The sequence below is a fragment of the Odocoileus virginianus genome, chromosome 9 (assembly GCF_023699985.2).
Source record: "Odocoileus virginianus isolate 20LAN1187 ecotype Illinois chromosome 9, Ovbor_1.2, whole genome shotgun sequence".
Classification (NCBI taxonomy): domain Eukaryota; kingdom Metazoa; phylum Chordata; class Mammalia; order Artiodactyla; family Cervidae; genus Odocoileus; species Odocoileus virginianus.
In genome coordinates this window covers 38,922,177-38,946,946 of record NC_069682.1, presented here as the reverse complement: position 1 = coordinate 38,946,946, position 24,770 = coordinate 38,922,177, and the positions used below count along the sequence as shown (strand labels likewise).

Sequence of the window (24,770 nt, the reverse complement as noted above, 5' to 3'; positions counted from 1 at the left end):
CTGAAATCTTTCTAAATAAAAAGTCTCACATTGCTGAGCTTTGAATTCCTCACCCAGACCAGAGGGTCCAAGTGCCCAGCCTGCTGGCCTGGCTGCACAATTCCATTCCCGAGTATTCCTGAGTCCCTCGTGGCCCCTGGAGGACCTGACCTGCTGACCCCTGAGCAAATCCGCATGCACAGTCTCTCTGATGGGGTGCCAGGCCTCAGCCACGGAGCTTTTCACAACTGAAAAATGATTCACTCTTTCTTTGGGGAGAAGGAAAACAGTGCAGGCAGAAGCTCAGGTCCACATGAAAAGAAGGGAAGTGCTATACACCTGAGTCTCTTTTTCTGTTTTGCATATAGGGTTATCGTTACCATCTTTCTAAATTCCATATATATGTGTTAGTATACTGTAATGGTCAGATGTATAGAACAGACTTTTGGACTCTGTGGGAGAAGACGAGGGTGGGATGTTTCAAGAGAACAGCATCGAAACATGTATATTATCTAGGGTGAAACAGATCACCAGCCCAGGTTGGATGCATGAGACAAGTGCTCGGGCCTGGTGCACTGGGAAGACCCAGAGGGATCGGGTGGAGAGGGAGGTGGGAGGGGGGCCCGGGATGAGGAATACATGTAAATCCATGGCTAATTCATTTCAATGTATGACAAAAACCACTGCAATGTTGTAAAGTAATCAGCCTCCAACTAATAAAAATAAATGAAAAAAAAAAACCTAAAAAAAAAAAAAATACAAAAAAAAGAAGGGAAGTGAAGGAGTCACCGTGGGAAAAATAAAACTTTTTTCCCATTTTTCTTTTTATTTTATTTCTCTCTCATCTTCCACACACTAACCTGAACCAGGGGAGCACACTGGACAAACAAATTATGATACAGTCTCCTCCCAAAGTAAAATTCTGCGCTTCACTTTTAGGCTGTTGTTTTGTCGTGTTTTGGGCCCGTATCCCAAACTTCCCAAATAGCCCTGTTTTCTCTGTATTTCTTCTGCATCTTGCAAGCTGACCTGAGTCTTTCACACACAGGCATAAGACCACAGTGGCCATTGTTCTGGTCTTTGTGGTCATGGTAAACGAGCTGGTGCCCCCACTGTACTGGCCCAGGGCGCTTGGAACACCCGCCTCCCCGCCTCCACCCCATGACCTCCACAGGCAAGCAGAGTCTCATATGGCAGGGGGCTGGCTAACACTTGTCCGTCTTTGCAAAAACTCCCTCTTCTTGGACAAGTTGGATGTGCTCCATCTGCGCCCCTGGCCTTGGAAGCCGTGCGGGGAGGAGGGAGGGCACCCCCTGGTCCCTCTTCGCGTCACTGTCTCTGCCAGTTTCTACCCACCAGCAGTCTCCGGAGCCTCCCTCTTGCACTGACCAAGAACAGTTCAGGGAGAAGCAGCTTTATTCTGTGAAGGCCCTAGGATGCAGCAAGCATGCTTCTGGAGGGCCAATAAGAAGCAGAGGGGGATGGGATTATGCTTTAACCATCAGCTGTTTTCAGATGAGCGTGTCTAGACCTGAACTCCTTGGCAGCCTTCCTTGTGCCTCAACCACAGAACCTGACCTCGCTGTAGGCTTCATTTCTCCAAATTCCTGAGACATGAAAAACAAGTGATACCAGGGACTGTTTTCAATTTTACTTCTCTTTTTTCCAATTCCCTGAAGGGTTTTCCTTTCACTGTCTTATTGAAAAGAATTAACTTCAATTCTATAAGACTTAAGCTATAGGGACTCTCCTGGTGATCCAGTGATTAAGACTCCATGCTGATGGAGTCTTAATGCAGGGGGCCTGGGTTCAACCCCTGGTCAGGGAACTAGATCCCACATGCCACAACTAAGAGTTGGCATGCTGAAACAAAGACTGAAGATCCCAAATGGCACAACTAAGACCAGGCGCAGCCAAATAAATAAATAGAAATAAACACTGGAAAAAAAGACAAGCTATAGTGGGAGGAAACGGTGACATCATTTTCAGAAAAACAAATCAGTTTTTTTTTTTAAGACAACTAATGCAATTCATTCATTATTTTAGGTAGCACTCCTATTATTATGGTAATGGACCAGGCAAGGGGAAAGGCAGTGAACAAAACAGGAAAACCAAGCTTGCATTCTATGGATAGAGACAGAAAAGAAGGAAACTATATACCCACACGTTCAGAAGGTACAGTCGGAAAAATAAAGCAGGGAAGGAAGCTAGGAGGGTGGAGAAGGGGGAGGGGGTCACAATTTTAAACTGTGTGGTCGGGGAAGGTGTCCCTGAAGAGCTGATCCTGAAGTCACAGCCCCGACCACACTGGGGAACACTGTGAGGGCAGGAAGGAGAGGGGCAAAGCTCCTCACAGTTTGGGGATGGACAGGGTTGAGGGGTCTTGGGCCACCAAGTGGAAAGGCAATCAGATGGATTTGGAGGTAGGCTTCTGGTACCAGTGACTGATGCTGGTCACCAGCTCAGAGGTGTGAGCTTTGCCCACAGTTATCAGTGTTCTGACACCAGCTGTGTGTCCTTTAATTCAACTCAATCCTGACACTGTCTACGTGAAGTGTAAAGTCCTACCAACTGACTCCATCACCCACTTCAGAAGCCAGTCCCAAGATTGATTCGGCCTCCAGTCCCTCTTCCTGCCCACCCCCAGGGTCAAGGGTGAGGGGTGGATCTGAAAGTTTCCACCCTCTAACCAGATGGTTGGATCCCCTGGAAAACAGCACCCAGCCTTGGGTGGGGGTCCAAACGTCCCCTCAGTTGCATAATGAAAGACACCTTTATGTTTCTTTCCTAAGGAAACTGCAAGAGTTTTAGAAGCTCTGCTCCAGGAACAGGATGGAGATCAAATATATGTTTTTATTAGAAGTTCCCTCCAATATCCGAAAGTAGAGTGTCCTAGGGAAACTTTCATGGAAGAAATGGCCTAGGGTGAAGAAGTAGCTACCTTGAGACACATTTTGCTGACAGATGCACAAGACACATGGGGATCAGGCCCAGATGCTCACAGACACGGCTCACAGCTCTGATGGCTGAAGCTGAGGCAGTGATCGTTGTTCCAGGGAAGGCGCTGGTGGGGCCATTCCTTCTCCTGGGCTGTGCTGACCCTGTAAAGGCTCGGGGGGAACAGAGGCTGAATGCAATTTTCACTTCTTGCCCCTTTATTTTGTAAAAATGAAAATCCTCTGTAGATTTCCTTCCATTAGTGAAAACAGGTCTTTCCTAAAAGCGAGAGGGCATTAAGGAAACTTTGGAAGGTGGGTATCGCCATGCAAATCACACCATAGTAGGGTAAGGGGGAGTTAGAGAAGGCGAGGTTCAGAAAAAGAACGAGACCGGCACTTTACAGGAACAGATCACTTTTAGAGAGGTGAGAAGGGGCAGCAGTCAGATTAGTGAGCTGCTGCCTAACCCAAGAAAAGAGTAAGTATATATAGGCATATATGTGGAAAGCTACTGTCTTAAGGGGGCCTGTCCTTCTCCAAGGTTGTTTGGAGTAATCTCTTAAATGGCTGGGGCAAGGAATTTTGGAGGTGGTCCAGAGGCTGAACTGGCTGGGAGCTGGGTGTAATCAGTCTTAATGTCCTTTTTTTGGGAGGGGGGGCGGTGAGAGATTTCTTTGTTTTCCATAGAATCGTGGGAAGGACCTAGAGGGGAGTTTTAACTCCAGGCTATTTTGAGCCATGTAACTTTCCTTCAACCATCAGGGGATGAGATGGCGGATCTGTGTAGGAGACATGGCGTGAGAGTCTTGGGTGTGGAGGATATTACAGCCGTGAACAACGGGGGCCTCGAGGGAAGGTGCGCTCAGTAGGGCTGGAGGCATAGGGCCCTGACTGAGGCTGGCGGGAAGGCTGGACCAGGGAATCCTCCAACTTAGACCAGGAAAAACAGGGCACCCTCCAACTTTCTTGGGGTTCACTAGCGAATCAAGACTACACTGCTTCTTCTGCAGCCGTGGCCACGTGCCTGGTGAGAGGCCCAGGCAGAACCCAGAGCACTGGCCTCTGGGCCTTCCCGAAACCGTGATGGTTTGCATTACTCAGTGTTGAAATTCCTGTTTACAAGCCTTTCTCCTCAGGCCAGGATATCTGGGGCAGGAGCCAAGCTTTTCCATCTTTAAGTCAGTCTCTGACATCTTGTGTTCTACCAATGTTCTCTAAGTTGAAGAGTGAATAAACAGCACAAATAGGGAACTGGTCATATTTTTCTTGGAAGATAACTAAATCCAAGACGGGACCACCACAATGCAATCCAGGTAGAAAGGCTGTAGTCTGGGGACAGAATTGCTGGAAAGGTGGTACCACCGAGGGTCTCAGCCCAGCAAAGTGGCATCGAGGCCACCTGGGCTTGTAGATAGTCCCAAACCAAATAAAACACATTACGCTGCTTCTGATCTGACTTGACCACCACTACTTTCTCTTTGCTCCTCGGACCCAGCTGAGTCAGGCACAGCTTTCCGGAGAACTTCTTGGTAATCTGTAGCCAAAAAGAAAATCTTTGTAGCCTTTGACCCAATAATTCCAATTCCAGGAAGAAAACAATCCACACCAAGGGACTTCCCTGGCAGTCCAGTGGTTAAGACTTCGCCTTCCAGTGCATAAGGTGCAGGCTCAATCCCTGGTTAGGGAGCTAAGATTCCACATGTTTCATGGCCCCAAAAGAAAAACATGAAACAGAAGCAGTATTGTAAGAAATTCAATAAAGACTTTAAACAAACAAGCAAAAAAACAAAATACACACTAAGACTTTTTCCTATCACAATCTGTATCACAGTATTATTCACTACAGAAAAAAAAAGGTGGGAACAATTTAAACATCTCGAATTAGAGAAAAAAATTAAACTATGGAAAGGCAAGTTGAATAGGGAGCATAACAGAGCTTTTGAAGATGAGTAACTTCATGAAAAAGAATCATGACATAATGACAGGCAGAAATATGGCAGGAATAAGTCACTGCATGACCTTAGTGAGGTAAAGAACCACCATCTGTATGCATGTCCACACAGGTACAACCATGGGTAACTTATTCCCTCTACACTTTCCTTTGTTTTTATAACAAACATATTTTACTAATTTGATTTTTAAAAAAAGAACAAGAAATTTTATTTTCAGATACAGGGAAGCATTGGGAACATCTACTCTTGGTCTTTTAAAATCAGATTTTCCTCTAGTGGTGGTGGCATCTCTTTTTTTTTCAAAAATTAAAATCAGTTTTGGGGATAGGGCAAGGAAGGGAAGCGGGGAGCAGGAAGGGAGGAAAGGGGAAGGAAGTTGTCTCAGGTTGCAAAGAGAAGCTGCAGCAAACATTCTGGGTAACCAAAAGCTGATGTCCTGGTCGTTGTAGCTGTGCCTGCAATCAAGGGCCTGAGACGCTCCTGAGACTCTTCTGGAGAGTTCTGGTGGCAGTCAAGTGGTGACTTATAAATATACACAAGGGATGATCTCAGAAACTGAGTGGAAAAAAGCCACATCGATAAGTTCACATATTGTAGAAGTCCAGTCAATGAACTGCCAGAATAGACAAAATTAACCTATAGTTAAGTGTTAGTTGCTCAGTCATGTCTGACTCTTTGCAATCCTATGGACTGCAGCCCACCAGGCTTCTCTGTCCATGGGATTCTCCAGGCAAGAATACTGGAGTGGGTAGCCATTCACTTCTCCAGGGGATCTTCTGACCCAGGGATCTAACCTGGGCCTCTTGCATTGCAGGTGGATCCTTTACCATCTGAGCCACCAGGGAAGCCCTTAATTTTTATATACTTAGTTTCTACATAAAATTAACCTATATACTTAAAAAAAAAATCAGTGAAGCGTTGCCTCTGGGGGAGGGGGCCCAACGTGACTGGGAAGCGGGGTGAGATGACTTTCTGGGGTAATGGTCATCTTTCTTAGCTGCTAGGGTTGAGTGTTACAGGCACCTTTCAAAATCAAGTGAATGTTCACTTCGGATTTGTACATTTCACAATCGGTAAATTTTACAACAAATGAAGAAGTTATAAGCAAACATCAAGGTCTAGTTAACGCTCTGCCTGTGTAAGTATTTGGCTGTGAAATGCACGGATGTCGACAACTCCTTTTGAAATGCATTTAAAAAGATGAGTTGATGACTGAAGAGAAAGAGGGACAGGTAGACAGACACGTGATAAAATAACTGAAGTACAGTATGAGTGGCAGAACCTAGGTGGTGAATGTATAGGTGTTTTGATAAGATCCTTCTAACTTGGTTGCCTGTTTGAAAATTTCCACAATGAAATGTCAGGGGAAATGCATCCCCCTCCTCCTTCCTGCACCTACCCTTCTTCTCTGCTTCTCTCTTTCCTCATCTCCCTTTTCTGGTTCTCCCTCATCTCACAAGCCCCAACTTGGCAAGAGTATTTTCACCATGTTCCAGGCAAGACCTGGAGTTGGACAGAGCAGCAGCCTGTCTGGCTTCTAGTGTGAAAAAAATTATTCTAACACTTGTCCTCTGGGGCAGGGAGTGCCAGGCCCAGCATTCAGGGAGCCAGCTTTAACAGGGCCGCCCCACTGCAGATGGCTGAAGGAATGAGATTTCAAGGCTGCACAAACACCCAGAGGAAGTCGAGCAGTGATCACATTGTGGATCTGGAAAGGAAATGCTTACCACCAGAGGTGCCAAGGGGATTGCTCAACCCGGCTCGGAGCCATGCTGTTTTCCTCATGGTTGGACTGAGGCCCAGAGAGATGGAGGAGAAGGGGGGAGGGGGGCAGATGATGCACAAGCTGCCCCTTCCCCACCCCTGGACATCCTCTCCCTGCCCCTAACGCCCTAGCTGTGCTGCTTCACACACACACACACACACACACACACACACACACTCAGGAGCAGCCCTGGTAAATGTGCAGCTTGAAAGGATGAATGGTAACTGACAACACAAGGCGAGGAGGGCCATTTACACGAGGACCTGAGCACAAGTTTTGAGAGGACTCTCTTCTCCCACATTAAGGACAGGTCAGCCTCAGGGTGCAGGGCTTGCTCTGGCCTCTTCTATGGGGGCTGTTGGGAGCCTTCATCCTGAGTATCCTGGTGACCTATTGCTGTGGCATCAACCCCTAGCAGAGTCCTAAATACTTTGCCCACATTGGCACATGTCTAGAAGCATCCCTGAGTCTCCCGGAGTGTTAGGGTGGGAAGGGGGCACTGTGGGGAGGTGTGTGCAAGGGACGCCAGAGCTCCACCCAAGAGAACCCTGTGCCTCCCATAAGAGAGGTTCCCAATCTTTCCATGATAAGATGCCACAAAACCCAGGACTTGCTCAGTCCAAGCTACCTCTGTGGTGGTAGTGGTTTTAGCCACTATGTCTGACTCTTTTTGACCCCATGAACTGTAGCCCGCCAGCCTTCTCTGTCCATGGAGTTTTTCAGGCAAGAATATTGGAGTGGGTTGTCACTTCCTCCTCCAGGGGATCTTACCAACCCAGGAATCCAACCCGGGTTTCCTACTTGGCAGGCAGATTCTTTACCACCTGGCAAGCTCAGGCAAGCCCACTCTTTGGACACTGGGTTTTAATTATTAAAAGCCCCAGTGCTGAGAATTTCAGCTCTTAGCTACTTGATATGGCCAATTACACTTTGGGGAAATGTTTTATGCACTTGGTGACTTATTTGTTAAAGTATTACTTCGTATCCATTTATGATTGCTTACTAATTTCAGAGAACTTCTGTCACTCTCTTGCCTTAATTCCTCGCTGCTAACTCAGATCATGAGATCAGCAGTCACAAACACAGCTTTGTGGAAACACGACTGGTTTGTTCTTCACCCAGCAGAAGGACACACACTCATCTCCTGTGCAGACATGCGGCCCTCCACGCTGCACTTGATGGTTGGGTGCCAGAACCCCCTACCTCAACTTCAGTTCACTCTTTCTCTCTGGGTTCCTGCTTTATCCCAGGAGCCACAGGTCACAGACCCCAAGCCATGGACTGCTCATTTTTTAAAAAATTTTTTGGAGGATTATTGCTTTACAGTGTTGTGTGAGTTTCTGCTGTACAACAAAATGAATCTTCTATATGCATATATATGTCCCCTCTCTCTTGGACTTCCCTCCATTCCTCCTATCCCACCCCTCTAGGTCATCCAGAGCACTGAGCTGAGCTCCCTGCGCTATACGGCAGCTTCCCACTAGCTATCTAATTTACACTTGGTAGTGTATATATCTCAATGCTACTCTCAACTCATCCCACCCTCCCCTTTGGCCTCTGTGTCCACAAGTCCATTTTCTATATCTGGGTCTCTATTCTTGCCCTGGAACTAGGTTCATCTGTACCATTTTTCTAGATTCCATATGTATGTTGGTTGCTCAGTCATGTCTGACTCTTTGTAATACCATGGACTGCCAGGCTCTTCTGTCCAGGGGATTCTCCAGGCAAGAATATTGGAGTGGGTAACCAGTCCCTTCTCCAGAGGATCTTCCTGACCCAGGGATCAAGCCCAGGTCTCCTGCATTGCAGGCAGATTCTTTACATCAGCGCCACCAGGGAAGACCTAGATTCTATATGCATGAGTTAGTATATTTGCTTTTCTCTTTCTGACTTACTTCACTCTATGTGACAGACCCTAGGTCCATCTATGACCCTACAAATGACCCAATTTCTTTCCTTTTTATGACTGAGTAGTATTCCATTGTATATATGTACCACATCTTCTTTATCCACCCATCTGTTGGATACTCAGGTTGTTTCCAGGTCCCAGCTGTTGTAAATAGCGCTGCAAGGAACATTGGGATTGGGATCCACCTGTCCTTTTAATTATAGTTTTCTCAGGATATATGCCCAGTAGTGGGAATTGTTGGGTCATACTGCAGTTCTAATTTTAGTTTTTTAAGGAAACTTCATACTGTTCTTCACAGTGGTCATTTCAATTTACATTCCTACCGACAGTGTAAGAGTGAGGAGTGCTCCGTCACCTTTACCCATGCTTACACATCCCACCAAAGCCTGCCCATGTCTGTGTTCCTGACCCCCAGTCCCTACGGTTAACAAAGTGGCCAGCCTCGCCAGACTTCTGACATTTTCCAAGGTCACCCTTACAGCTAGAGGAGAAGCCCAGCCTTCCCTGCCTCATCAGACTGTCCTGCAGGCCACTCTGGCAGTTCTGTGGGCACCCCTTCCTGGAATAAGAGATGTCTCTGTATCAAAATGCCTATCACCAATGTAACTGACCTCCAGCCACACAGGTCAGCATTCAGGCTGCCCCAACACATTCACACCCACTGCCATGCTCCCCTATTCTCTGCTGCCCCGCACCTCCTCCCTGACGACACAGATGGGAAGACCCTGCCCGTCTCTACCCAGCACACCTCCTGAGGCTGCAGCCCCAGCTACCTTCGAGGTGGGAAACCCTGGTGAGGACCAGTTCCTGCCCTTCAAAGACAGTCACACGGCTCAGAAGCGTGGGCCGTGGCAGCCCACTCTCCCCTTGGTGGAGTTCCCCTCTATTCTACTTCACTGAGAAAGCACTTCCGCTCTCTTACTGCACTGCAAAGGCAACCCTTCTTCACTTAGTGGGCGCCATGACTTTTCCAGAGGCTCCTGGGCTTCCCAGGTGGTGCAGGGATAAAGAATCTGCCTGCAACACGAAAGACCTGGGTTCAATCCCTGGGTTGGGAAGATCCCCTGGAGAAGGGAACGGCAGCTGGCTCTGGTATTCTTGCCTGGAAAATTCCATGGACAGAGGAGCCTGGCGGACTATAGTCCATGGAGTTGCAAAGAGTCAGACACAACTGAGCACACATACGCACACACCTGAGTCAGAGCACGGAGCGATGGGGAGGGGGCAGAAGACACCACCCCTAAACGTGCCACCATGGCAGGTGGAGTATTTTTAACTGAAGGAATCAAGATCCAGCAGCCTCAGGAAAAGCTTTTACCTCCTCTTAATTGCAAAAAGGAATTTAGATACCAGAGAGACACTACCAGAGAGATATATTTATTTGAAAGAGCAATCTATGCCGTAGGGCTAACATCTGATCCCCAAGCACCTGCTCATCTCATCTTCCCATGAGTCACCCCTGCTCTGCTTGAAGTCCCAGATCCCCATTCCTTTCCTTAGGTCAGGGTGGCTTATAAGCGTCAACTGCCTGATTGCCTTTGTGTCTTTCCTTTATGGGGTTTCTAAATGTATTTTTCTCTTGTTAATCTGTCTTATGGCAATTTAATTATTGGACCAGCCAAAGAACCTAGAAAGGTATAAGGAAAAATTTCCTGCCCCCTACAGTTATAACTGGGCCTCAAGGCAACAGGGTCTCAGAAATACTGAACACAAATATTCACTGTCAACATCGTTCTGGATTTCATGCCAGATTCCTGCTGGTCCAGCCCTAAGGCCACAGTGGCTGTGGGCTGATGCTCACTGACCGTTGCCTTGACCACTCCTGGGAGAGTCCTCCTCTGGATGTGTGCCAGGGGCCCAGAGGCCACCTAGTATTTCTGCCACTATCTCTTTAGGTCATTGGTCACTGGGTCACCTTCAGGCACACAGGGTACAGGTTAGAGAACAGCCTTCCCCTCCACTCCCAGGGCCATTCTCCAGCCTGGATCTGCACGGTCCTGGACAAAAGGATCTGGCAGCCCAGTCAATACCCAACTGACCACATCCTCTCGGTCTGGGGAGAAACAGAACCAACCATTAGGTTAACACAGTAGAGGAGGCTCAAAAATTCCTTGTATATGTTGAGATAATTTGGATATATTGGGTTAAATAAAAAGTATTGTTTTTATAAGTCTGTATGCTCAAAACCCAGAGGAACACACTGCAAGAGGTCATTTGTGAAAAGTTTAAGAGCAGGCAAGGCCTCAGTCCACAGAGACAGGGGTGTACATCATCCAAGCGCAGGGGTGAGCAAGAGATTGGCCACAGAGAGGCAGGAGGCAACGTTCAGGCTAATCGAAGTGTTCTAGAGCTTGGGGGGCGGTAATACCAATGTATGCATTTGCTAAAGTTCCTGTCTGGACACATAATATAAGGCATTTATTGTGTGTGCGTCATACCTCATTCAAGTTGATTTTTAAGAATCAAGCAAGTTTTCTAAGCAGTGGACAGAGGACCAGAGCCACTGATGTGCCTCTCTGCGGAGAGGTGTGAGAGCAGCCCCCAGGCTTTTATCCATTCCCTCAGGGGCTGTCCTTCCCACACCCACGAGGTAGAGGTCCCCCCACCCATGGTTTAGGGTGCACCCAGCTGTCAGGGTGAGATTCTGAGTCATACCCCTTCCTTGCTTGAACATTAGCAGTCTCTTGTCTCTAGAGCAGGATGGCCCAGTCTCACCCCAGGGCCTTTGCACTGGCTCTTCCTCTGCCTGAAGTGCTCTTCCTCTGTGTCAGCAGGACTTCTTGCCCTTTAGGTAGGTTTCAGCCCAAATGTCTGTCCTCTCAGAGGCCTCCCTGACCAGTGTCCAGAGGTACCCATGTCTATTTCACCCTTCACTTCCAACACACCACCCCATCACCCCTTAATCTTAATCACTGATCACTGACCCCACCCCACCCCTCCAAAGCTGGGCCAGGCAAGACCACATTTCCTCTGGAAGACAGGGCCTACTGGCCTTGACACCTGCTCCAAGGGTAAAATGTACACACACAGAAGAGTGTAAAAGTTGTCATTCACAACTGCTTGTATATGTTGAAATAACATTTTGGATATACTGAGTTAAATCAAAAGCATTGTTATTATACATTTTTTTTCTTTTTACATTTAAAAAATTTGTTCATTTATTTTAATTGGAGGCTAACTACTTTACAATATTGTGGTGGTTTTTGCCATACACTGACATGAATCAGCCATGGGTGTACATGTGTCCCCCCAGCCTGAACACCCCCCCCCACCTCCCTCCCCATCCCATCTCTTAGGGTTGTCCCAGTGCACCGGCTTTGAGTGACCTGTTTCATGCATCAGACTTGGACTGGCGATCTATTTCACATATGGTAATGTACGTGCTTCAGTGCTATTCTCTGAAATCATCCCACCCTCTCCTCCTCCTACGAGTCCAAAATTCTGTTTTTTATATCTGTGTCTCACAGATAGGGTCATCATTACATCTTACACTTTTTAATGTGTCTTCTACAAAATGTAGTTATACACAGGTTCTCATTACCTCTCGGTCAAGCGGAGGCTCTCTACAAGCCCCAGACACCTTGGTCAGGGAGAAGCCCCAGCAAGGTGTGCGGTTGAATAAGTAAACGAGTTGTGAGAAAGAGAACCCGATGAGCTTCTGTGGCGAAGAACTTCCCCGGGACAGGGCGCATCCGAGGTCTTCCTCCCTCTGCCTCGGAAACCTCAGCAGTGCTCTCCGTGGACTCCTAGACGCGGAGCAGGCGCACGGACGGCCAGGAGGCCGAGACGCCCTCTCAGACCAGGAGACAGAGCTCGGTGCACAGGTTTCGCCGGCCCGGAGCGGCGACACCCTCTGAAAGAACGCGGTGAGTGCGCCGGAGCACAAGATCTGGACCGGGACACAAGATCTGGACCGGGACACAAGATCTGGACCGGGACAGGCTGGGGGCGGATGCGGACCACGGGAGGAGGGCTCGGCTGGGGCGGAGCGCTGGGCCAGGAAAGAGCGCTGGGCTGGGAAGGAGCCGGCAGGGTAGCGCGGATTGAGAGTCCGGGAGGGTTGTGGCTAGGAAGGAGGACGTGGGCCGGGCAACTGGGCGGAAGAGGCGGGGCCAAGTGGGAGGGGCGGGCGCGGTCCACCACGGCCCGGCCATAAAGGTGCCGCGGGCCGCGGTGCGGTGCTCGGATCCGGGGATAGCCACTTGACTGCAGTCTGTTCGCATCCGAGAGACCATGGTGGGCTCCCCGCGCTCCCCGCTGCTCCTGCTGGCCGCCCTGATCGTCGCCCTGGCCCTGGCTGTGAGCCCCGCGGCCGCGCAGGGCCCTAGAAAGGGTCGCCTGCTGGGCGGCCTGATGGAGGCGGACGTCAACGAGGAGGGCGTTCAGGAGGCACTGTCCTTTGCGGTCAGCGAGTTCAACAAGCGGAGCAACGACGCTTACCAGAGCCGCGCGATGCGCGTGGTGCGCGCCCGCAAGCAGGTGCGTCCGGTGGGGCAGGGTGCGGAGACCAGGGGCCCCGAGTCAGACCGCAGGGTAGGGGCGCGGGGACTCTGCCGCCCAGAACACCAGAGCCCGGCCCCCGGGAGGGCGAGGCCTGCGCGCAGTCCCCAGCCCCGCCCGGGGGCCCCCGAGCTCGCGCGGGAGGGCAGCCCCCAGCCCCCAGAGGCCCCGGGAATCGCCAAGGATGCAATTGCGCTTCTCGCCCGGGCGCGGCCCCGGCCTTTCCCGGCGCCTGCAGCCCTTCGCGGGACTGGCCAGCTTGCTAGGTAGGCGCAGGGGTCACTGGGTCCCGAGGCTCATCGTGAGCTGTCAACTAAATGACCACAGACGAAGGAAAACACACCTGACTGCCCTCCTGGCTGCCCACTGATTCTTTAAGCACCTTTTCCTTTTAGCTTTTTATTTTGACACAATTTCAGACTTACAGAGCAGTTTCAGGAACAGTACCTAGCATAGAATCACTGTAGATTCTTCACCCAGCCGCCTTAACTGTTGAAAAGTTGCGGTATTTGCTTGATCCACTTCTTCCCCACGTTCCTGTGTGTAGGGATGTACATATATGCATTTGTTTTCTGAAGTTTTTGAAGGTGAACACTTCTGTGTATATTTCGTAAACAGGCATTTTCTTTCCATAACCACAATACAATTTTGAAAATCAGGTATCAACCCTGACGCTTTGATACACAGGTCTTATTCAGATGTCACTGCCGGTCCCACTGTGTCCATTACAGCCAACGATGTTCCCGGGCCCCCCACCTCAGCCACTGGTCTCCTGTACTCTGGGGCAGCCGCCCGTCTGTCTCATGACCTTGGCATTGCTTCTGAAGTGTCTGGCCAGCCATGGCTCAAACAGTCACCGGGTCTGGGTTTGGCCTGATGTTTCCTCGAACTGAGCCTTGAGTCACACAGAAGAGGCGAGTTCCTCTGAGCTTCCTCTCCGCAGGTGCCACTGAACACACCTGGCCTCCCTGTGGTACTCTCGTCATCGCGCAGTAACCTGGCGGTCAGACACGCCAAACACCCTCCTTGCAGGGGGCATGGCTGCTTTCCAGAGAAGCCGGAGGTTATCAGCAAACAGATGAGTTCATGAATGGGCCCTGTGGTCTCAGGTGTGTCCCACGGCAGGGGGCCTGGCCTAAGAAAACAAGCTTGTGGACTGTGGCTCATCCACACATCATGTCCATAGGAGCAGCCTCTGGGCTCTGATGTCACACCCCCACCCTGAGATGGGCACACAGTTGCTGACAGCCTGACCTCTGCCTGGGGTTCTGGCCAGAGAGGAGCCTATTGTCAGAGTTGGGAAGAGGGCAGGAGGGAGAATTAGGAAGGGCTACAGGGCTTTGCACTGGTGCTTGAAAGAAGGCTAGAGTTGAGACCATCTGGCCTACATCCCCTTGGAGAGCGTGATGCAGTCACACAAGCAGCGGAAGTGTGGTCCTGCCTGCCGGCTTCAGGGCTTCCTGCTACCTTCTGAAACCACAGGAGATGGGTCAGGGCCACAGCCATCTCTCCTCCCATGGCAGTGGGCTGGTGCTGTTCCCTTTGAATGGGGCTGCTCTCCCCACTTGTCAGGTCACCTCCAGCCTGCTCCTCTCTAGGGTGATACTAGCTCCTTGGCCATATGGGAAAGTGACAGCAGAAAGGGATCATGGTTCCACCAGGTGGGACTCGAAGCCAGGTCCCTGCCCCTCATGCTTCTGCAAGTTCTAATCAGGCACGTCTCGAGTGCCCATGTGAGGTTGGAGTTCACATCTCTCCTGTAACCTCAAGTGTAAAAGATACAGAGGATGTGACACGCTGTCAGAAGTCACACTTAAGAGGAAGGTGTGCCAGGCAGTCTTCTATTGGTCTGAACATCCATGAATGTGAAGCTCTTGGTTCTCCCTCTTTGAGAGGGAGTGAATAAACCTGGACTATATACAAGGAATGGGATGCCATGGGCTCCACACTGGGGACTGAAGTTCGGCTAAAGTGGAATCACCAGGCAGCAGCCTTTCCGTGGGTGCGGTGTGGGCTATGGCCGCACCTTGTGCTCAGTCCCCGCCCTGGCCCAGGGCGCTGGCTGATTGCTTGTCCGCACCCTGGCTAGCTCCTCAAAGCTGTGCCTTTTGTTCCTGGACCTGGTTAGCATGTTGGTCTGTGGATTCCCCTTTCTGGGTCCCTGTGGGAGACGCCTGGTTGGAGCAGCTGGTAAAGAAGTTCCAGGGAGGGCCTGGGATACAGGGGCTGTCGAGAGGCCACTGTGCTTCCAGGGTGCAGCCCTGGCAACTTGTGACCATGGACTTGGGGTGTGGTGGGAGGAAGGTAACCACGTGTGTGTGTGTGTGTGTGTGTGCATGTTTGCGGTCACAGGGTGTGCTAAGTGTGTCTGCTCTCCCCATGTCCAGGTCGTGTCGGGAATGAACTACTTCTTGGACGTGGAGCTTGGCCGGACTACATGTACCAAGTCCCAGGCCAACTTAGACAACTGTCCCTTCCATGACCAGCCGCACCTGAAGAGGGTATGTGCCTGCTGGGGGCAGGGATGGGGGTGCCCTTGGGGATATGTCACAGCTGTGGCTGGGAGTGTGATGGGGAAGGATGCATGTGCGCACATGATGGCTGTGTGTCTATAGGGGGTTTCCACTGGGGAATCAGGGCACCATGTGCTTTGGGGGTTGTTGCCTGCCGGATGGAGGACACAGCTGCGGGTGTTTGCTAGGGAGCAAGAAAGGGCCCTTTAATCCCATCCATGTCCCCCACCGCCACCCCAGACAGATTAGAAGGCTTTAGAGGCTTTAAGGGTCTCCCAGGTGGCACCAGTGGAAAAGAACCCACCTGCCAATGCAGAAGATATAAGAGACGGGGGTTTGGCCCATGGGTCGGAAGATGCCCTGGAGGAGAACATGGCAGCCCACTCCAATATTCTTGCCCGGAGAATCCCAGGACAGGAGAGCCTGGCGGGCTACAATCCATAGGGTCGCAACGAGTTGGACACAACTGAAGTGACTTAACACGTACTCACACAGAGACCTGAACCATGCTGAAACCTGAGATGCTGCCCACTCACCAAAACCCAGGCACTACCAGGGGCTTGACTGGTTCTCAGGGGTCTTGGCCTCAAGGAGGGCTGCACTCTTTGGTTACCCTTCCCAGGCCCCACCTCTGCAGGGGGTTTCCTGGACCTGTATCCCAGCCCCTGGGTCCTCCCTCTGGACTTGTCTCAGTACCAGCGCTCTGGGGGAGAGGGGCTGGGGGGGTGCATCTCAGTCTTTAACTGTAACCCTAACCCACTGTTCCCCTCTTTTCTTTCATAGGAAAAGCTGTGCTCCTTCCAGGTTTATGTCGTCCCATGGATGAACACCATCAACCTGGTGAAGTTTAGCTGCCAGGATTAATAGGGGACTGGGTGTCAGGCAGGCCACTGACCGCCTCTCACTCACACCCCTGCAGAGTGCCCACACCTGCGGTGGGTGACTGCCTACTGAAACCGTGCCCGCCCCATGCTGCCCCCGCAGACACAGGCTCCTTGGGCTTTGTCTGATCTGCCAGGGGGCTCTAATTCGTGTCTTTCTTCTAATTGCTTTCCAAGTGCACGGTGCTCTGCTATTTTACTCAATAAAAAAGTAACAGCAGCTACTCATTGAGTTGCTCACTGTCTCAGAAGATTGAGAAAGAAGCAAGGGTCGACGCTATTACTTTCCCCCTCTCACTGGCTCTGAGGGCAGGCAGGGGATGGGAAGCGGGCATGGCTGGGAGCTGGACCTTCAGCTTTGGTGACTCCTGATGGTCAGACAGGGGAGAGCAGGGGACCTGAGCTGCTGACCCCAGAGACTTGGGTGCTGTGTTTGCAAAATGTCAGACCATGCGCTGGCGCTGGACAGGAGGGCCGGGGAGTGTGATGGAGCCCGAGGTGTGGGCCCCCTCTGAGGAGCTGCGCATGTGCTGAACTGATCAGATGGCTGGGATGACTCACTGGTCATGTTCCCTGGAAGCAAAATAAGAAATGGCTTATGTCATCCTCTTTCCACAAACAACTCTGGGCACCTAGCAAAAGACAAAGACTAAAAATATGTGTAACTGATGGAAATGGGGCAGGGGGAGTACCCATCAGAATCCAGGTCAGTCAAGGTCAGAATTGGGAGTGAACTAGGAGAGGTTCCTGGATACGTTTCAGGAGCTGTGAAATCTATAGGGATTTTACTCATTCACACCCCTCCCGCCCTTCTCTGGGCTCCCAGGTGAAACGAGTCTTAGCACAGCTTGCCACAGAAGGCGTGTAGAACTTAAGACACACAGTGGACTTTCTTCTTTTCCTAAGGAGTGTTTAATCGATAGGAGATGTCACCTGTCAGTGTCACCATCACTGGGTGGCAGAGTGGATATTTAGTGCCCCCAGCTGGGAATGATCCAGTCCTGCTCCCCGCCCTCATGTTGACCGTTCACCCCAAGGTTGACGCTTCTTCACAGGCTGCCCTTGCAGAGGCTGTTCCCAGATGCCCGCCACACTCAGGGCAGCATTGACCAGCCCTCCTGTTGTGCCATGCTGTCCCCAGAAGGCAGAGTGACAAACAGGACTCGCAGTTGGCTCTAAGGCCAGCACCCTAGGTGCCATGGTGCACCTACAGAACTAGAACTGGGATGCCAGGCAGGGGGTTCCCTCCCACCTGCTGCTTCCTGACTCACAGGGCCCCAAGGGCCTCCCCTGTCTCTATCTTCATGTAGTGCATAACACAGCTTTCTCACCCCAGATGGGACCTAACAAAAGGGCTTTGGAAATCGAGGAGTGAAAGGTTGTCCACAGGCCTTGCACTGGCCAGATTTTTACCTGGGGCTGGCCCCTACAGGGAGTCAAGGGACTTGTGGACATGGAAGGGAAGGCTGGGGCAGCATCCCTGCAGAGACTCTCCTGGGTGGAAAATCTTGACTTTCCACAAGTCAGCCAGAATCCAGGCTGACTTCCCATAAAGTTATCCCTTTGTGATGCTTCCAATGCCTTGTTCTTGTGGAAGTCAGGGCGGTTGGGTCGGGGTGTGCTTTGCTTGGCTCACCTGTTTTCACCCAGTCCCCTGTTATGCAACCCACACCTCAGGATTCAGGTTAGCACCACTCCAAGTCCCCAGGGAGCAGGCGGGACTGTCGGTGGGGTGACCGAGAAGGCTTGCTGATCAGGAGGCCACCCAGACCAGTGTGTATGGGGAGGAAATGCAGCTCCTGCAACATTCATCTGCATGGTTGTACTTTTAGGCTTATTTATTTTAAACATAATTAAAAGTGTGGCTAAAAAGCAGGATTCAACTGAATGAATTTGAAGGTTTTGATTTCACCCAAGGGCTCATGAATGTGGTAGCATCTCATGGAGAGACCTAAGGGCATGCAGAGGAGTCCTAGAACACAGAAGCTTCTATAGAGAGGAGAATGGGCAAGGAACTCAGCAAAAAATAGTGTGTGTGTGTGGGGGGGGGGGGCGGTATTTTGGGCCCAGATGCCAAGAAAGGGAGCAGGGAGGACATAGGTTTTACCGTGTGGGTTGCCTCTTCCTCTGGACCTCCCACGAAACAGATGACCTCATGGTACTGAGCAGAAAATCCCATGTTGTTGATTAAAGTGACATTTCTGAGGAAGGTGAGACTACAATTACGTGAGATGTTAAATCTAAATTTTGCATCCTGGGGTTTAGCACACGTGACGCCATTTGGGGACTGTGGGTTTTCTCTTTGTGTATAATTTAAGTGAAAGTCTTCATATAAATAGATTTAGCCCAGTGCCTGGCTCTGGACGAACGCTCACTGACCTGTCTATATTTTGCAGTCGTTTGACATGCTGACACTCTTTGCGTTGAGAGGTGGGATCTGGAAGCCATCTCTTGACTCTGGATGGGCTTGTCATTCCTTCCACCAAAAACTGCAGAGGAAGTGGCCCTGTGACCTCTGGGCTGCAGAGAAAGCTTTCTTCCCTGAGTTCCCTTAGACACTTGCCCTGGGGGGAGCCATGAGAAGGTTCTCAGAGGGGCTTGCAGCTAAAGCTGACCTCACCTGCTGCCAGGTACCTGGGTGACCATGGATGTCCAGCCCGTCTGGACTCACCAGGGACTGCAGCTCTGACTGGCACCTGACTGCAGTCCCACAAGAGCCCCAAGCAAGAGAAAATGGCTGGACTGCACCTCCCAGTGTTTGAGGGATTTGTCACATGCAGTGGGTCTGGGGCTGGTGCCTGTGGGCACTGGCACGGAAGGGGTGATGCCCAGGGAAGCTGGGTGAATGTCCTACAGGCCATGTGACCTCCCAGCTCCCTGCTGTGCTGAGCTGAAGGTGTTCGGGGTGGTGGGGAGGGACCAGGTGTCAGGGAGTGTTTGACGGGAGGATGCCTACGTGCTGTCTCTCATGAGCCCTTTGTCCCTCTTCAAGCAGAACAGCACGCTGCTCCCAGGGACTGAGGTCATTGTGTGAGGCAGGCTTGGGTCTCCTTTAGTAAACATTCTCTTTAAGACAAAACTGCTTAGTCCAATTCCCCTTTCTTGAGATGTGGATTGTCTCCTGACGTAGTGACTAATATTACTCCTTGTTCCCTTGGTAACCGATCATTCCCGAAAGAAGTTTCTTGTACCACAGCCTATATATACTCATAGAAAAATCATTAAAGCACCTTTGCTCCATCAGAGCTTAGGTCCCTGGGTCTTTTTTGTCTCTCTCTCCCTTTCTCTCTTTTACTTTCTTATCGTCGACTCTGTACCACCAGGTTCCGGTCCATTAAAGGACCCCAACAACCAGGGAGCTCCTCCCTTGTGGGGTCCCGGGAATCCTGTGTGTTCATGTCTGTAAACACTTAGAACAGCACACAACACATGAAGCCACTGAAGTTTGTCACATAAGCATCTCACGTCTCCAGTTAGAATGTCAACAGGTTTTAGTTTTAGATGGTGTCTTCAAAGAGTCTAACATAATTTTTTCAAATGAGGTGATTAGGGTTTTTTTTTGTTTTTCCCGTGGATCTTCCAAGAGCTGCTTCAAAAGACAAAGCTTATCTTTCCCACAGCATCAGGGGTTGCTTTCTGCATGTCAGTGATGAATCTAGGTGGGTTCATTTTTCTGTGCCAGCTACTCCATTTGAAATATAATGTTTTCATGTCTGTTAGGTAAGAGCCATCCTCTCTATTCTTTCCTAAATTTTATTTTTAAATATGTTATATTTATTCTTCTGGATGAAATTCCTTTTCATGTCCAAACAGATATTCTAATCCTCTCTCGTGGCTCTAGGCAGCAGCTGACACTCCCTGTTAGCACTCAACACAAGGGTGAACACTGACAGACTCCAACTGTTCTGGACCCACACAACCACTCTGTTTCACTTCCAGTAAAGTATTCAATAAGTTACATGAGAAAGTCAATACTTTCTTATAAAGCAGGCCCTTTGTGTTAGATGATTTTGCCCAACTGCAGGATATTGTAAGTGTTCTGAACACACTTACATCACACCACACATCTGGTGGCTCAGATGGTAAAGAATCTGCCTGCAGTGCAGGAGACCCGGGTTTGATCCCAGGGTGGAGAAGATCCCCTGGAGAAGGGAATGGTAATCTGCTCCAATATTCTTGCTTGGAGAATTCCATGGACAGAGTAGCCTGGTGGGCTGTAGTCCATGGAGTCGCAAACAGCTGGACACGACTGAGCGAATCACTGTCACTTTCTTTTCAGGCTGAGTTTCAGTGTTTGGTAGGTTAGGTGTATTAGATGCATGTTTGACTTGTGACATTTCCAGCTTATAATGGGTTTACCAGGCTGTAAGCACATTGTAAGTTGAGAAGATCAGTATCTCCTTCTTGTGGATCATTTCTTGATTTATTTGACTTTAGCTGGTTCATGGGGACCCCCACTCAGGAGCATTCAAGCCATGGACATTGTCTTCTTGTTAAAAATTGTTGTCTTCATAATACACGCATTCTCTCAAAAGCTTTAAATGCCTGTGGACAGCCATTGACTAGGCAGTGGTTGGTCTCTCATGGCCTAGGATGATGAAAGAGACCAGAGGACATAGCCAGCTCCTAGAATTTGAACTTGATGTTTTCTCCTGTGAACAGCACACTGGGACCCAAAGATGCAATGATAACTGACTCAGACTAAGGCCAATGGTTTTCATCAAACCACTAGAGTGGCCAAGAGGATGACCAAAAGGGTGGACTGTGGAAATAAATGTCTAGGCCCAAGATGGGACTGCTCTGTTGAAGGTGCTGCAGACTGATCTTTCACATTCTCATAAATACTTCCTTGGACCAAGAATGCAATATCCAATCAGCCCAACCCTAAGCACTAAACCACCTCTGGCTCCATGCTTATTTCCTTGTTCCTTGATCTTCCTACATAAAGTTAGATATGCAAGCCCAATCAGTTTTGCCCTGTCTCTACATTGCTGCTTCTAATGCTCCAGAAACTCGCTCTTGACCAAAATCCCTTGAGAGGCTGTACCACTGTAACCCCCAACCCAAGGATAGCTTCCCCTTGAATAAAGGGTATAAACTTGCTCTTAAATTGTTTTGATTTTGTCATTTGACAATCCTCTCAAGGAAGAGGGAAAACATCTGGAAATCATATATCTGATGTGGAACATGTAGCCAGAATTTATAAAGAACTCTTACAACAAGTAAGAAGACAACTAATCCATTTAAATAAATAAATAAAACTCCAATTTTAAAAATTTAAAAATAACCCAATTAAATTTTTAAATAGAAAAATAACTCAATTTAAAGATACCAAAGAATATGAACATACATGTTTCCAAAAATGAAATGCAAATGACCAATAGGCATATCAAGAGTGCTCATCATTAGCCACTAGGGAAACGCAAATCAAAATCAAACTGAGGTACCACTTCACACCCACTACATGATTATAATAAGAAAGACAGACAATAAATTAGAATCCTCTTATATTGCTTGTGGGGATATAAAAAGGTACAGCTGCAAAAGGTTAAAGGTAGAGTTACCACATTATCCAGCAAATCTACTCCTATGTAAATGGTGATATAAATGAAAATGTGACCATAAAAAAAAAAAACATGAATTCTTATAGCAATATTATTCATAGTATCAAAAAATAGGGAAAAAAACTCCAAATGTCTGTCAATTGATGAACAAGTAAACAAAATGTAGTATGTCTATACAATGACATATAATCAAACAATAAAAAGAATGAAGTATTGATCTGTGCTACCACGTGGGTGAACCCTGAAAAGATTATGCTTTGAAAAAAGTCAACAACAAAACCACCACAATATTGTATAATTCTGTTTATGTTAAATGGCCAAAAGAGGCAAACTTATGGAGACAAAATGGAGACTAGTGGTTGCCCAGGGCTGGGGGTGGCAGAGAGGCCGGAAGTGACTGTAATGGGTAGGGGGTTGTCTTGGAGGATAATGAAAATGTTCTAAAATTAGATAGTGGGGACAGTTTGACAATTCTATGAATATACTAAACCACTGAATTGTACGCCTGAAATGGTTGAATTGTGCTGTTTGTGAATTAAATCTGAATAAAGTGGCTTTTTAAAAAATTCACCCTGAAGTTACAATTTACCCAAACCAAATGTTTACTGTGTCTTCTCTTGCCCATCCCAAATAACTTCCGGCCACATTTCCAAGCCTCAACAAAATTAAACAAGTACAGTCAAACAATTGTACTCTAATGACAAGTCAACCTAGAAATTTCCACCCTAACTGGACCCCTATTATCTCATTCCCAGGAACAAATCAAATTTAAGATTTCAAGGTTAACTCCTCTTGCGAAATGAAGTCCTAAGAAATTGAAGTCCAAAGGAATTAAACCCCAAATACAGTGCTCTTGTTCTCCTGTGAGTTAAAAATCCAAAGTCTTAAAGTTCACAATCCTCCCTAAATTCTTATTCAGCTCAGGCTCAGCCAAAATCTCAGCACTGGAGGCCTGAGGCTGAGTGCTGCCTGGGTGAAGTCCAATCTCCTGCAGCAGCTCGAGGCTGTTTCCCACTGGATTGGACGAAGGGGTTTTATTTCCCACTGTGATTGGACGAAGGGGTTTTAAAGCAGCAATTCCCAAAATGTGGTCTTTGGACCAGCAGCAGCAACGCATGCCAGGAGTTATTTAGGAGTGAACATTCTCTGGCTCCGGCCCTTGCCTGCTGAATGATAAAGTCTGGGTGGAGCTCCATAATCCACGCTAATTAACTGGCAGGTCTCCCTGACCTCCATCTCCTGAGATTCTTTGCCTTTATGTAATGCCTTTCCCCTGAGTATGGGCTGGACTTGGTGACTAATTTTTGGTTTTTCGGTTTAAAAGATAATTTATTTCATCAAGTTAGTTTTAAAAAGACATAAAATCACCACATTACACAGGATAATGCATTCAGTGGAACCAGAGCCAACCTTTGTAAACAAATGGAGAAAGACAAAGACAGTCTAAGCTTCAGAAAACAGGAAAACCAGTCTGCAAAGTTAGGACAAATCACTGATTTCCATCAGAATATTTACAACAAGGTACCTCGGTGGCTCAGTGGTAAAGAATCCGCCTGCTAGTGCAGGAGATTCAGGTTCTATCCCTGGGTGGGGAAGATCTGCTGGAGGAGGAAATGGCAACCCATTGAAGTATTCTGGCCTGGGAGAGTTCATGGACAGAGGAGCCTGGAGGACTGCAGTCCATGGAGTCGCAAAAGAGTCAGGCACAACTTAGTGACTAATCAACAATAACAATTTACAGGACGGCAGTGTCAAATTTTAGAGAAAACAGATCATCACTACAACTGCATCTGATTTCTTGGAGAATAAAGATGTCTCTTTTAAATGCCATTTGGTTTTTAGAACAGAAAGTATTTTTCTCTTATGTTTAGGCTGTCTGGTACTCCAGTGAAAACACCCCACATAACAACCTTTTGTATTTTAAAACTTAAATATTGGTCCCAATATTCCTGACCTGTCTCTTGTTGTGTGAAAGAAATTTTTTTTTCTCATAAGTTTCAATTCAGAATTTTTACAGTTGGTGACTAGTTTTGAATGAAAGGACCACAGCAGAAGTGATAACCATCACTACCCAATTCACCCAAAATGTTTGTGGACTGCGGCTTCCGCCTCAGACGCTGGCTGGCTCAGTGTGACCACAAGGACGCTTGGGTAGCCCCTGGAGAGATGCACAGACGGGGAACCAAGGCGTGCCAGCAGCCACATGGGGCACTTGGAAGCAGTCCCCCACCAGCCAGCGCCGTCAAGCCTTCATCTGAGACCCATCTCTGCTGAGAGCATGACTGTAACCTCAAGAGGCCTTGAGTTGGAGGCACTCAGTTTGGCTGTACCTGAATTCCTGGGGCACAGAAACTGTGAGATAAGCAGTGCTCACTGTTTGAAGTTGTTTATTTCACGTGCCTGCAAGCTCACACAGGTCCAACTCTTTGCAACCCTGTGGACTGCAGCCCATCAGGCTCCTCTGTCCACAGGATTCTCCAGGCAAGAATACTGGAGTGGGTTGCCATGCCCTCCTCCAGGGGATCTTCCCAACCCAGGGATAGAACTCGTGTCTCCCACATTGCAAGTGGATTCTTTACCACTGAGCCTCCTGGGAAGCCTAATTTTTTTCACAACAATGGGTAACTGGGCTTCCCTGGTGACTCAGGGGTAGAGAATCTGCCTGCAATACAGCAGATGAGGGTTCGATCCCTAGGTCGAGAAGGTACTCTGGAGTAGGAAATGGCAACCCACTACAGTATTCCTGCCTGGAGAATTCCACGGACAGA

At 48.9% G+C, this 24,770-nt stretch overlaps 1 protein-coding gene across 1 annotated transcript; it reads left to right on the top strand.

Annotated features, from left to right (window-relative positions):
• The first annotated feature begins 12,674 nt into the window (after positions 1-12,674).
• Positions 12,675-16,662, top strand: LOC110127803 (cystatin-C). The gene is made up of 3 exons (XM_020878173.2): positions 12,675-13,023; positions 15,432-15,545; positions 16,341-16,662. The coding sequence occupies exons 1-3, from the start codon at positions 12,778-12,780 to the stop codon at positions 16,419-16,421; spliced, it is 441 nt and encodes a 146-aa protein (XP_020733832.1). The 5' UTR covers positions 12,675-12,777; the 3' UTR covers positions 16,422-16,662.
• Positions 16,663-24,770: the final 8,108 nt, after the last annotated feature.

Excerpts from the sequence above, each read along its gene's own strand:
- LOC110127803 (XM_020878173.2), top strand. The coding sequence starts at position 12,778 with ATGGTGGGCTCCCCGCGCTCCCCGCTGCTCCTGCTGGCCGCCCTGATC. Across the intron at positions 13,024-15,431 it reads TGGTGCGCGCCCGCAAGCAG|GTCGTGTCGGGAATGAACTA; the intron begins GTGCGTCCGGTG and ends CCCCATGTCCAG. Across the intron at positions 15,546-16,340 it reads ACCAGCCGCACCTGAAGAGG|GAAAAGCTGTGCTCCTTCCA; the intron begins GTATGTGCCTGC and ends TTTCTTTCATAG.